Source organism: Plasmodium brasilianum, chromosome 5 (assembly GCF_023973825.1).
Source record: "Plasmodium brasilianum strain Bolivian I chromosome 5, whole genome shotgun sequence".
Classification (NCBI taxonomy): Eukaryota; Apicomplexa; class Aconoidasida; order Haemosporida; family Plasmodiidae; genus Plasmodium; species Plasmodium brasilianum.
This window is the reverse complement of record NC_090118.1, coordinates 209,178-224,409: the sequence shown is the minus strand read 5'-3', so window position 1 is coordinate 224,409 and position 15,232 is coordinate 209,178. Positions and strand designations below refer to the sequence as shown.

Below are 15,232 nucleotides of genomic sequence, written 5' to 3'. Positions count from 1 at the left end.
ATTTTTCGATAGTCGCAAAATTTTAGATCACTTTTATATAATTCTATGTAAGCATATTTTTCGTCTTCTTAAAATTTAGGAGTTTTATTTGTATATATATATATAAGGTATATTAATTTAGCTGTAATTATTAAGGGGAGGAATAGAATTACAAAGACCATAAAGTATATATGGAACATATTCATAGAGTAACTGCAAGAGGAATTGTCAGAGGCATAGAACCATAACACGGTGAGAATAAAATAAAAAAAGGGATATAATAAAATCAAAGAGTGGAAACAGAGTGAGAGCAAAATGAGAATAGCTTAACAGAACAGAAAGATGAACGCAAAACATGAACAGAGTAAATATAAAAAAATTTGAAGACCCCAATTTGTGGTTATACCAAAATGTTTTAAAGAAAGGAGAGGAACTGAAAAAGGGGAATGTATTTAATAACGAAATAAACAAAAATGCAAAGGAAAAATTAAAATTAATTTTAAAAGAATGTAGAGAAAAATATGATATAGAGTTAAAAGAATTGAATAGTAGCAGGAAAGAGGTAACGTTATTAAATAATGCCCACACAAATAAGAAGATAGATATAAGCGCATTAACTTTTAACCCCTTCAAGGAAAAAAATAAAACATTGAACTTGAAGCACATTTTAAGTGAAACAAGCAAAAGGTGTGAATACATTAGCAGGATTAGAAGCGGCAACGGTGGTAACTATGGTAATGTTAACAGTAGCGGTAATAGTATTAGCTATAATAGCAGTCATAGTAGCAGTTGTAGTAGCAAGAGGAATGAGAACTGGAGTTGCAACACGCGTGGAAGCACTTATAATAGCAATATTAATGACCATCAAAATGCCGAAAAGGCTATTATGGAAAAAAACAAATTACATGCAGAAATTAAAAAAAATGACTTTTTTAAACAAATGAAAGAGATTAAAGAAGAAAGTATTTCGAAGATAACGTCTTTTTTTAACAATTACATGAATTACTATGACACTCATTTGAAGGAGAAATATATGAACCATTATTTAAATAATTATGAAGAAAGGAATAAGCTAAAGGATGATGATTATCAGATGAATGAACCACAAGTGGAAATGAATTATGGCAAAAGTTACGTAATGGAAAATGGTAATACGACAGGACAAATTAACATAAAAAGTAGTAATAACATAAGTGATAATTTTAGTACCCCAAAAGAAGTAATATCTAGGGAGGGATATACATATCAATTGGATGCATACCCAGTACACCTTAACGAAAAAGATGGTAAACAAAATTTACCAAATCATATAGGTGATAGGTACAGAAATGTAATAAATGAAGATAGACTTAATATAAAAAACAATGTTCAGTTAGAGTTCAACAAAACTACAGAAGGAGGACCTAACAATGACAATATAACATATAATAAGAAAATAGAATCGTATGAAAAACAAAAAAAAAAAGAAAAAAAAAAGCAAGAATATTTAAATATTAATAATGTTGAAGATTTATCGAAAGGAACCAACTATCATAAGAACATTACCTTTTTAGAGGAATCAAATAATGGTGCTAACAATAGTGGTGTCAGTGACAATAGTAAAATATACGGGGACATTATTCATGGAAGACAGGACTCTGCAAATAGCACAAACTGTTTATCGTATCCATCGCAAAATGAATCTAACGAATATCTTAATGCTAGCGGCAAGCTGAAAGAAACAACAGTTATGAAAAAGAGGCATATAGGAGAATATAACAATACGAGCAACAACATACGGTACGATAATGATTATAACGATAATAATAATAATAATAGTAATAATAATAATAATAATAATAATAATAATAATAATAGTAATAATAATAATAATAGTAATAATAATAATAGTAATAATAATAATAATAGTAATAATAATTATTATAACAATAATAGTAGTAACAGTAATAACTGTAGTGATAATAATTGGGAAGAAGAAAGATATAAGCATCAACTGATGAGTAATAAGACAAAACAACATCTCAACCATTTCAGCATTTTTGAAAAAATCAATAACACATCATTATATTCTAATATTGAACCTATTTGCCCAACAATGGGGGATGAAAACCTTTCCATCTCTTCTATATTGCTAAACTTAAGGGAAAAGAAAAAAGGTACAGAAATGAATAAAAACAGTTCAGTAGCGTCTTACTCGAATAAGATCACAAGTGCAGATGCTACGATTAGCAAAAAAAGGGAAGAAAAATTTTTGGCTTGTTCTAATTTCAATGAGAATGTATTACTGTATGAGAGCAGGAAAAAAGGGGAAGAAGAATTGCACACTTTAGGGGAAAAGTCATATGAAGTAAAAATTGCATATGATAAACATATATTACCAAATTTGCAAAAGGATTCTAATAAAAAAGGAAAAGGATATATAAAACAGTACGAATACCTGGATAGCAATAATATAACTGTGAACACGTTAGGACATCATTTAAATATAGAAGAAGAAAAGATAATAAATGTGTGTAAATATATATTAGATAATGACTATATTAATAAATACACAAGATTAGAAAAAGAAGTTGCTGAATTAGTATGTGAAGAATTGAATGTATTAGATAAGTTAAGATATAGTTGTATTAGTTTGAGAAAAAGGAATCCTATTGTTACAATTTTAGGACATGTAGATCATGGGAAAACTACTCTACTGGATCAGTTTAGAAATTCGAATATAGCCAAAAATGAAATAGGTGGTATAACTCAAAAGTTAGGTGCATTTGAAGTGTTAGATAGAAAGACCAATAAAAAAATTACATTTCTAGATACCCCTGGTCATGCTGTTTTTAAAAAAATTAGACAAAGATGTGTACAATGTACGGATTTAATAATATTAGTAATTTCAATCGATGATGGAATAATGAGTGAAACTGTTGAATGTATACAACTAGCCAAAAAATATAATATCCCTTTAATAATAGCTGTAAATAAAATTGATAAATATAATAGTAATGTAGAAAAAATTTCCAAGTCTTTGTTAAATTACGAAATCATAACAGAATTGGAAAATGGGTCTGTACCTATTATACCTATATCTGCAAAAAAAAATATAAACATTGATTTATTGCAAAAAAGTATATTAGATGTTAGTGATAAGTTAAATTTAGTGTGCGATTATGGGACTTTATCTTCTGCGTATGTACTAGAAAAAAAGGTAGATGCAGCTAAAGGAAAACTACTAACTGTTATTGGTAAATCGGGAATATTAAAAGTTAACTCGTATATATTAATTGGACATGTATATACAAAAATTAAGAGAATTTTTAATAGTGATGATAAAATTGTGAAAGAAGCGTATCCTTCTGAAGTTGTTCAGATTGTATGCTCTATATCCTTTTCAGATGATAGTATAAAATATGGTGATATGATTCTAGAAATGACTAATTTAAAAAGTGCTCAAAAAATTGCAAAGTATAAACTGAAAATTCTTCAGTACAAGTTAATGAATAATTACTACTTGGAAGGAGATGATCAGGAGGAAAAGTTTCTTCTTAGAGAATCAGAAAAACTGTATGATAGAGATGAGGATGGCACCCGGGAAAGAGCACCCGGTACCATTAGTAGTAATGTTTCTACAAATTTGGTATTTAAAAGAATTAACTATACTTTGAAGGAAGATAAAAGGGGGGAGGAAAAAGCAGAAGCAAAAGTAAAAGCAAATGACAGCGTAAGTGTGAAGGACAGGATGGTGAAGAGAAGAGAAGGGCGAATCGCAAGTCATCTCGAACTGCCACAAGTCCCCCTAATAATTAAAACGTGTGATGAAGGTAGCATACATGCAATAATAGAAGGTATTGATGAATTTACCAAAAGCGAAAAGAAAAAAAAGTATTGTGATATAAACAATTTTATTGATAGGAATTATGTGGATAAAAACTTTTTAAAAAAGGAAAAGTTAGAAAATAATGATGAAATATTTGAAAAATGGAAACCCTTCAAAATTATAACAAAAGGAGTTGGGACATTTAATATGAGCGAGTTAAAATATTGTGAATATGTTAAACCATGTTTTCTATTTGCATTTAATGTTGATATAGATAATAAAGTACAAACGTTTATAGAAAGTAATAATAATGCAATATTAAGAAATCATAATATTATTTATGAGCTATTTCAAGATATTGAAAATGTGTGCAATTTTTACTTTGATTCTTTGCATATTTATGAATCAGTTTCTAGAATGATCGTAAATAAAACTGGAAGCTATTCTTTGAAAAAAAACAAAGCCCCAAAAAAAAAAGTGTTATCTGTAGATATTAAGGAGGGATCATGTAATACCAACAATTATTTTACTGTTTTGAGGAATAAACAAATTATTCATAAGAGACTTACCATTTTGTCTATGCAAAAAAATAAACAAAGTGCTACTGAGTTGACGAAAACTTGTAACGTCAATGCTATTATTTTCAACACAAATTCTGAGGACTTTGAAATAGGAGATGAAATAATAGCCTATAAGAAAGTCACACGTCCCCCACTGTTCAATAAAATCAAATCATTTGATTTGTATTGTTAAGCCGTTAGAGAAAAATGTATATTTATATATATATATATATATATATACAGTAACCAATGTAGTACAAAATGATGAAGATTATATGATTTTTTTTTTTTACCAATTTGAAAATATTCATTTTACAATTTATGGGAAAAAATAGATGTTCACAATTTTTCCCACGTATTTTCTATTCATCTATTCATATTATTTAAGGACACATAATTTTTGACAATTAATACCACAAGGGAATATTTTGAAATATCGTGCCAATTTATAAGTGCACGCCTCATGTAAAATAAGTAAGAATTAAATGTTAAGAAGTGCAGCTTGTATGCTGTACGTACATCATGGTGTGTAACATCGTTTTTTCGTACACTCATTAGTCTATGAATTCACGTATATATGCGTGTATGTGTATATGCACATAGGTATACTTGTATGCATACATATGTATTTGTTTATGTATATATATATGTACGTGTATATGTATACTCGTATATGCACGCTTATATGTACTCGTATATGTATATTTATATGTACTCGTATATGTACATTTATATGTACATGTATATGTATACGTACATGCATATGTATGTGTGTTCATGTTTTCTCTTTTTTTGTTTTGTTTAAATAGTCCCATTTTTGTTGTTTTCTTTTTTGTTCTAACCAATCACATTTACGTATTTAGTTTAAATGCTTTTTTATTTTTTAAAGAGTTTTTTGTTAAGACGTCTTCTCGTGACTGTGCCTTTTCACTGTTAGACTTTTTTTTTTTTTTTTTTTTTTTTTTTTTAACATATGTCACACATTTAACATGTGTTTGTTTCTGAATTATATGCAACTAATAATGAATCAAGATTTCATTATAAAGATAATAAACTTTATTCTTCATATTTTTTCACTTTTAAAAAAAAAAGGAAATTAAGTTAATGCATATAATGTAGAGGTTATTTAAATAACGTTAGGCGCACTTTTTTAGCCTTACCTCTATGTATATATATATATATATATGTGTGTATATAATTTTTTTTTTTTTCTGTCTTTTTTTCACTTCTTATATGCTTCTTTTGTTTCTTTTTGTGTACCTAGCTTATTTTGTTTGTCCATTTTCACTTTCCTTTGCTTGTCCAACTTATGTCGTAACACAACTGGGGCTGCTTCTCATCTGTCGACCCAATCACGTAAGGAGTTACATATGTAATTAAAGATTTAGACACTCCCACGTGTACACATATATATGAGTGCACACACAAACGTATATGTGTATATAAGAACGTATATCTGCGTTAATTTAAAAAAAGAAAAAAAAAATGACACCTCTGTGCAAACAAGCAGGCATAAAAGAAGACGTGAATATCATCATTTCATTTTATGAAGATATTATAAATGAAATGAAATGTTCATATAATAATTTGTATGACACAGTAATTATATTAAAAACTAAAATAGACGATATAGAAAATTCTGTAGAGGAGGATATCAAAAATAGAAAAAATGGCTACTTGCATTTAAAAAAAGAAAATAATAAATCAAGTAGAAATGGGGAGAAGGAATATAACTTTTATAACACAGATATATTAAACAATATCTTATGCAACAAATTAGATAATTATGTACTTAACAAAAGGGGTGCAATTAAGTTACTATACCATGAGGGTGAAGGGCTGTTTAATTTGCCTACTCGGATCTCAAGAAATAAATATGAACAGAATAGTGAAAAAGCTCATTCATTTGATGATATAAAAACATCAAAAGAAACAATTATCAGGAAGAAAGACGAAATGAGAAGTCGGGAATACTATATGAATGGTATGTTAAGAATCAAAGAAAGTTTAGAAGGGGAAAAAACAACAAGCGATGACGAAATTGAAGAAGAGGATAATAAAAATTCACTTACACAAAAGAAAAAAAATTCAAAAACTTGCGAAGGTGTAAAATCAGTAATTTTTGCTCGTTCAGGAGTATCAAAAAATTCGATTGATGGAAAAAATTTAGATGGATGTAGAAATCCTGAAATGGTCAGAAATTTTGATACCTCCATTAAATATGATAAGTTTAATAATCATATCGCAGAAAATAATCCCCTAAGTGACCAAAAAATAACTTCAGGGGAAAGAACCGTACTAATGAGAAGGGGAAAAGAAAAGACAGAATATATGGAGTCTTATCTTAAACAGAGTTACGATAAAAGTTGTTCAGGTGAAAAAAGTAGTGATAAAGAAAGGAATAAAACAGATTTAGTGATTACGAAATATTGTAGTAAAGACAGTAAAGCTGACTCTTCTTCAGAAAATTTCGCGGACTTGAACTTTTCTGATTATTCAATGGATTCAAATAAAATTAGGGTAATTAAATTATCGCATGAAAATAAAATTTTATCAGATATATTAATGCAAAAAAAAAAAGATTATGAAAATGTTGTAGTGAATAATAGAAAGAATGATGATTTGCGGCAAATTACGAATGATGCCCTCTTTTTCAATAAAAAATGTTACTCCCAAGATGAAGTGCGCAGCGTACTTGACAAAGAGAGTAACCTACATGATGAATGGAATAACCTAAATAATGAAGAGAAAGAACTGCATGATGAAGGGAGTAATCTACATGATGAACAGAGAGAACTACATGATTTGGAGAGAATATTACACAACGAAGAGAGCGACCTACATAATGAAAAATATAGCGCTCAAGATGAACAAGCACATTTCATATGCAATTCATTTATTCCAAGGAATATGGTAAATGGACATTTTATGAATAGCGTAAATAAAAACACTAATATATATAGCGAGCAAGTAAATGATTCCAACACTGGTTGTTATTATGAGAAAATAAAAAATTCGTCCAAAATAGAGGAAAAAAAAGGAAGAAGAAAAAACAAAGACATTCGACATTCTGTTATTTACAATAATGATAGAAACAGGAGAACTTATTTCAGTGAGGATAACTTTAAGGAGGAGAATAAATGTTTATATGACATGGATGAATCTTTTAAAAACTATATAAGGAAATATGAACAGACTATAAATAATAGACGTATAGGCAATCCTTTTATGAACATTAATATAAAAAATAATTATAGTAACATAAAAGATGATTATAATTACATAAAAGATGATTATAATAACATAAAAGATGATTATAATAACATAAAAGATGATTATAATTATAACTATAATGACCAAGTAGAAAGTACGTATCATATGTGTAGTGAACCGGACCATTATTTGGAAAATTTCAAACGTAGTCAAGTTAATAATGCATACAAAAGGGATAACAGAGTTCTTTCTGAAATGTACTTAAAAAATAATAGGAGAGACAAATATAGTGCTTTAATTGGCTTAAGCAAAAGAAACGATTTCTTAAACAACGAATTGTTGTTAAGAAAACAGAGGAATACTGATGAGGTGTCTCCTTTTATTTATGCATCAAAAGATAATTATGAAAAGTTTAATTTTAACGATATGCAGCATAATAAATCTAAATATTTAATGTGGGGAACAAATTTAAGCAGACAAATGGATCCTTACAGTAATTACAAAAACGCCTTGGTTGATTACGAAAATGGGTGCGCCGATGACGAAACGAATATACAAGAGAGTATTTCATTACTTGGGGAAAAATTATGGGGCGTTAATGATAGCAGCGAAACTATAAACAATAACGATAATGGAAATAATGGTAATAATGATAATGATAATGATGATGATAATAATAATAATAATAATAATAATAATAATAATAATAATAATAATAACAATTACAATTACAATAATAACAGTAATAAAAGTAATAACAATAATAACAGTAATATTGGTAATAATAGCCTAATCAGATGCAACGAATTGATGCCTAACAGTGGTAATGTTGAGGACTACAGTACTTACACCTTAAAAAAAAGATGTAGTAACGATAGAATGTCAGGGGGGTACTACTATATAGATTTGAAAAAATGCAACAAAATTTCTGATAAAAATTTATTAAACTTGAAAAATAACTATCACAAGAAAAAAAGAAATATGTTAAATTCTTTTTCGTCCAATGTACATTCGATTTATGCACCTCCTCCTTCCGCATTCATTTCAGAAATAACTTCTAACTGTGTAAAAAGGAAAAAGGAAAAAATGAACTCTGAATTCGCTACTTACAATAAGTATCATTATGATAACTTATACAAAATTGTAAATTATAAAAATATATTGAATAACTCATTGCCTGCTAACTACATTGACATAGACATAAATCCTTCCTTGCTTCCATACACTGGGCTTGATTACCCTTTAAATCGTATAGGCTATATGCACAATAAGAGGCATCAAAGGAGAAAGCAAAGGAGGGAAAAAAAAAGAGAGAAAAGAAGAGAAGAAAAAAGGGAAGCAAAAAGGGAGGAAGACAAAGAAATGAAAAGAAAAGGGGGAAAAAAGGCAAAAAGAACAAGAGACAAACAAAAGGTGAGAGACGTGCAAAAGACAGATCAAGTATTAACGAATACAAAAAGCGGAGACACCCATTTTAATTCTAATAGTTTGAAAAACTGGTATAATGAGAATAATTTAGATAATTCTTCCAACGTTGAGAGTAACATGTGTAGTATTACTTCGGTTTGTGAAAATACAAATCATGTTAATGCTGTTCTTCAAGAGGTTTCATATAATCCTCTTTTTTCGAGAAAGGACATAGACAACATATCTTCTAAGGGAAGTAGTGCTAAACCACCATCATCAGCTACAGATAAGCAAAAAATCAAAAATAAAAATGAGAAAAAACGAAACAGGCTTAGCAACAGCGTTGCAGTGGGAAAAATGAAAACACAAAAGAAACTAAGCCAGAAAAAAGGAGTTGAAGAAATAAAAAAAAAAAAGAAAAAAAAAAGGACACTAAACAAACAAAAATACTACGAAAGCAATGCTACTACTTTATTTTTAGAAAATGTACATAATTCACATATACCCATATATAATAATGACATATCTCCTTCCATGAATGATAGAAAATATGATGAATTTAATTTAGCAAATACGCATATCAAAAGATATGAATTAAGAACAAAAAGAAAAATTAAATATGTATTACCTGCTATAAATAAAAAGTTAAGACGAGATAGCTCAAGACAAATATTTGATCCTTTTTTGTATAATAAAACATGGAAGATAAAAAAAATATAACCCTTAAAAAAAATTAGATTTTCCCTTAGCAGAGTTGTATTAGAATGTTGCATGTGTATATACTCAAAGAAGAAAAAAAGAAGAAATTAATATCATGTATATATGTTAACATATTCTTATGCCTTTTTGTGTGCATATACATATACATCGAGAAAGCATCTCTCAACATATTTTTTTAAGATTGTTTAAATAATCTCCTTATTTTTATATTACACATTTTTCTCCTTTTTTTTATAAAAATACGCTAAAGGAGCAAAAGCTTTAATTTAATTAGCTTTTTTTTAACTTGCCCAGCTTTTTCATTCGTATCGTTATTTTTTAACGTAGTGCTTAGGAACAGTTTTGTAGCTACTTGACCTAGTGTTCTTATTTTCTCATATTTCGGCGCTTCTTTTGTATGTTCATGGTTGTGTATATATGCAAGTATGCATAGCTATCTCATTTTACTTGAGGCAAAATTATAAATTTCATACTTCTTTTAACGGTCTTAAAATTAGACCCATTTACGCTTGAGGACAAAACATGCTTGTTCATATTTAATAAAAATGAAGAATAGTTTATTTTTATAATATTTTACAAGATTTAAAAACTGTTCAAGCGATATGTATTCTATGAGGGCCCTTTTTCCTTCCCTTTTATCTTTTTTGTTCCTCATATAAATATTCCTTATTCATATTCCTTGGACACTTCTTGCGTTTCCAATTATAAAAGAGAAATTCAAAAAAAAAAAAAAACTGAAAGATAAATAGGATCTTTTCAATTATGTAGTATATATGTTAACATGGAATATATGTTTTTTTTTTTTTTTTTGAATAAATTGCTTTATGTTAAACATTTCAGTAGATTTGTTTATCTCCATATTAATGTAGTATGGGATAAGTAAAAATGAGATTAAAAAAAAAAAAAAAAAAAAAAAACAGCTGTAAAAAATAGTCCTATAAATATAATTTACTCAAAATGAACAATTTTTAAAGCTAGAGGGGTGTAACATAATATATTGTCTTTTCTACAAACATGTGTACTACTTTTTTCCCTCTGTGGTTTCGTAAGTATTTACATATATTTGCTTCAAATGTAGGTATTACTATGGAACATGCGCTTTCACTCATTTGTTTCCTTTCAGCTATAGCTTCTTACTCTTAAGTTACGTGAAAAAAAAATTGTCAAAATATTATAAATTTAAATTTTTACATTAGAATATTCTCTTTAAATTAACCTTCGCGAACGCACAATAGAACAAAAATTTTCTTTCCTTTTAATGTGGTGTCTGTTGTACGCTGGTTTACTCTAACTTTAAAGATAAAAAAAAAAAAAAAAAAGATGGAAGAAAAAAAAATGCTACAAAAATAGTTCGTAAATTTTTTAATAGAAAATTAGAAAACATGCGGCAAAAACGGTAAAAAAAAAAAAATACAAACATTAAAAGAAAAAATAGGAATAAAAAAATATTTTAAATGTAAAAAAAAAAAGTATATTAAAAAAAAAAAAAAAAAAAAAAAATGCAAGAAAAGCAGAGCAAAGTTTATATATGTATATATAAATATTTAACTCATTTCCTTCTGTTTGTTTATTTGTTTGTTTTTTTGAATTTTTTTTTTTTTCCTTTTTTTAACATTTATATATAACATGATATTTCCTCCCTTGTTTATAAATCGGGAAAAAAATAAAAGCTTTAGTAATGAGAAACAGAAAAATGGCTACGTAATAAAATGCTATAACCTTCCATCAAATATAAATGAAAAGTTATTCCAATTTTTACTTCATTTACTAAAAAATGAATGTTTTCAAATAAAGAAAGTTATTAAGCCTTTAAATGAAGAAACAGGTTTATATCCTTGGAAAATCATATGCAATGAAAAATTAGCAAATTATTTGCTGAAAAAGGAGAAAATTATAATTTACGATGACTCATGTAATAGCAACAAAATTTTTGTAAAGCTAACCTGCAACGACAGAGAAGAACAGGAGTGTATAAAGAAAGACGAAAAAGAAGATGGGGATGATACGAACAAATCTGAAAACAGTAAACAATATCTCGCTTTAAATAGTGAAAAGGAGTCTCAAAAGGACCCAACAAATTGCGAAAAGTCAAAAAAAAATAATGAAGGTGAGAAAGAAGTGCTTCATGTGAATAATTTGCAAAATGAAGAGCAAGAAAATTCAAACATCACAAATGGCAGCAATCAGATCTTTAGTAAAAACGTAATTTTCGGAATCGATGAAAAGGAGAAACATAATAATTTCAGTGAAAAGGAGGAAAATGAAAATAGGAAAATTCGCTTTGAAACGGGTGAAAAATATTTGCATATAAGTGGCTTACATTATGCAAAGGAGGATGATGATTCTGCGAACGAAATAAAATACTGTGAATATCATGATGAAGAGGATGAGGATGATGAGGGTGATGAGGATGATGAGGGTGATGAGGATGATGAGGATAATGAGGATGATGAGGATGATGAAGATGATGAGGATGATGAAGATGAAGCATATGACGATGAAGGCAATGATGTCGTTAGAAGACGAATAAAAAGGTTTCGCACCAGTTTGCACTATGATGATGATGGAAAACTGAATCATACGCATGACAGAAAAACGAGTGAAGAGGTTTCAATATTAAGGAGTGATTCACTGTATCGAACTTATAAAGATGAAGTAGGTATTACAATGAAAAGCGATTTGTGTATTAATAAGGAAAAAAAAGAGAGACACAACAAGGATGATAAAGTTAATATTTTATGTGATAACTCTGGCGAAGAACATGATGGTGACATTTGTTTAAGTAGCAGAAGAAATAGTTTGAAGGAATGTAATGAATACCATAAAAAAAAAATCCAAAATAAAATTAACGAAATTGATTGCATGGTGCACAAAAAATATAGTAATAGTTATAATACTAGTAATAACGGTAGGAATATTCGTTATAATAATAATAACAGTGATGATGTAGAAAAGGATTACATAAAGAAAGAAAAAAAAATTCACCTGAACAATAATTCGGATATAAAAAGCGAGTATAAGTTAAGATGTAACAATAGTTCTTTTAGGAGTGATGATGTGGCCACGTACAGAATTGATGATACGACGATTAATAGAAATAAAAACCCAGGCTACTACGTGTCTGCAGGGGATGAAATGGATGCATATGTAAATGAAAAGAAAAGAAAGTTGAGCTTCACCAATTTTATTGGTGAAGAAGATGCACAGAATACTGAGGAGAGGGAAAAGAAGAAGAAGAGGAAAAGAAAACAGAATTGTAGTATACAAACTGAGAGCACGGAAATGGTGAGTAACCCATCTGGAGCTCTAACTAGGGAAGAATATACATTTCTGAAAAATTTAAAAAGAAAAAAGTATTTGAAAAAAAAATCGTATAATAAAAAAAAAATTATTGTATATTTTTTTAAGGGATGCATGGAAGAAATAATTGAGGACGTTCGTCAAGAAGATATAAGTAAAATATTAAATATTGATGAAGCATCGGTTGAAAATGATAGTAATTTATGTGTGAACAATTATGACAATGTGAAGTTTGAGGAAGAAAATGATTTGCATATGACTAATCAGAGAATACAAAGAGAAAATGAAAAGGGGGAAACAGCTGAAAATAAAGAGGAAATTACAGGGGGAAAAGAAAAAGACGAACATAAGTGGAAGGAAGAAAAAAGGGATCAATCCTATTACTCAATGAGGGAAAAAAAAAAAAAAAAAATGATGAAAGGAAAGAAGATTTAAAAAATTATTCTTACGATGCTTCCCTTAAGAAGTATTCGCCCAATGTATTAGGTGACTGTAGAAGAAAAGAATACAATAAAAATAGTAGGAGCACGAGTAAAAACAGAGGTAGAAGAAGAGATAGAAGCAGAGGTAGAGGTAGAAGTACTAGCAATAATAGTAACAGTAATTGTAATAATATTTATAAGCATAACCATAAAGCAGTGGAATTAAAGACGTGGCCAAAACATTTAGGATGGAAAGAAATATCAGAAGATATTAAGGAAAAATTTTGCATAGTTATAAAAAACAAACCTGCAGAATGGAACGAATATGACTTACGTGATTTTTTAGAATCTCAATTTTCCAATAAACAATATTTACCAATTTTTGAGGATATATTCATAACAAAAAATTGCCCAACAATAGCTACAGTTGCTTTTAAAGATGAAATTTCCAAAAATAAATTTTTAGATCGTCAGAAGTTGAAATTACCTCATTCGTTAAAAAAAATGAACAGTGATAAGAACAGTAGCAGTAGTTCTACTAACTATTATTATAGGAGCAAGTATTCAAATTTCTTAATATTACAGGAGTATATGGCTTCTTACAATTTAAGTCATTCGAACTATCATAATAAACATTACTATGATAAAAACGAATCATTTTATACACATTCTTTTAAAAAAAAAAATTATTATCACGAATATGGTTACAGCACAATGAGGGAATGTATAAATAAAGATGGTTCAACTGTAAATAAATACAAAAGTTATTTTAACAGCAGCTCTACTAATTTACAGTCAGATATTAAAAAAAATGTGCCTAATATATCATATGATAAAAATCAAGTTTATAACAATAGCAGAAATTATAGTAAGCATTCTTATAATTCAAAAAATTAAAAAAAAGGAAATTACTCTACACATATTAAAAACGTTATGGAACTATTATTAATGTCTACATTTTTTGTCTGTTTACATATGAGCATTCATATTAGATGTTGCTAATATGGAAGAAGAAATGATTATACATGTATGGATGTCTACGTACGTACACATGCAAACGCCCACACTCATTTGTTTTTGCGTTGTTATGTCTCATATCTTATCATCTAGTACTATATCTTTTCAGTTTATCTCTTTTGAGTTTATATCTTACTTTGTCCCTTTTCTTCGCGGACACTTAAATTTTCACCGTATAAAAAGTGCATTTTAATTAAAATCATTTTTGTTCAAAAGATATACAGTTTATTTATCTTTTATTTTAAATTATTATAAATGTAAAAAAAGTGAATTTTTAAACATATACATATGCAAAATTTTTTTAAACACGTTAAAAAAAAAAAAATATATATGCATATATATATACATTCCCATTTTTTTTTATCCTTTTTCAAAAACGCCTTTGCCCTATTTACACTCTTTTTTTAAATTTTATTTTTCGTTATATGAACATAATTCAAATTTTGTTTACCTTCAAAAAGCAATTTTTAAATATTTGAAGAACCCTCTATTATTTTCTTTTCACTGCAAATATTTGTGCAGAGAAGATGGCATTTCCCAACAATTTACTATTTGTTCGTTTTTTTGTATTAGTATGTAAAACGTTCATTATTTATTTTAAATTTTGTTCTATTTTATTTCTTTTTTCTTTTTTTTTTTTCTTTTGGAATTTTCTGTGTACGTACATTAAAAGTTTTAACAGGGTGTACTTTGTTGTATCTTATTACTTAGAAATGTAATTTTGAGTTGTTTTTTTTAAAGTAGTAGTACTTTCTGTTTTTATACAGGAAAAAATATAATGGGTTAATGAAGTCTACATGTATCAA

At 27.9% G+C, this 15,232-nt stretch overlaps 3 protein-coding genes across 3 annotated transcripts; all 3 read left to right on the top strand.

The window, feature by feature from the left end:
- Positions 1-334: 334 nt before the first annotated feature.
- Positions 335-4,540, top strand: MKS88_001312 (uncharacterized protein; the record flags this gene model as incomplete). Its single annotated transcript, XM_067214227.1, has 1 exon — positions 335-4,540. One exon carries the CDS (start codon positions 335-337, stop codon positions 4,538-4,540), a length of 4,206 nt encoding a protein of 1,401 aa, XP_067074684.1.
- Positions 4,541-5,832: 1,292 nt separating this feature from the next.
- Positions 5,833-9,687, top strand: MKS88_001311 (uncharacterized protein; the record flags this gene model as incomplete). Its single annotated transcript, XM_067214226.1, has 1 exon — positions 5,833-9,687. The coding sequence occupies one exon, from the start codon at positions 5,833-5,835 to the stop codon at positions 9,685-9,687; it is 3,855 nt and encodes a 1,284-aa protein (XP_067074683.1).
- A 1,626-nt stretch (positions 9,688-11,313) lies between these two features.
- Positions 11,314-14,306, top strand: MKS88_001310 (uncharacterized protein; the record flags this gene model as incomplete). Its single annotated transcript, XM_067214225.1, has 2 exons — positions 11,314-13,337; positions 13,484-14,306. The coding sequence occupies 2 exons, from the start codon at positions 11,314-11,316 to the stop codon at positions 14,304-14,306; spliced, it is 2,847 nt and encodes a 948-aa protein (XP_067074682.1).
- Positions 14,307-15,232: the final 926 nt, after the last annotated feature.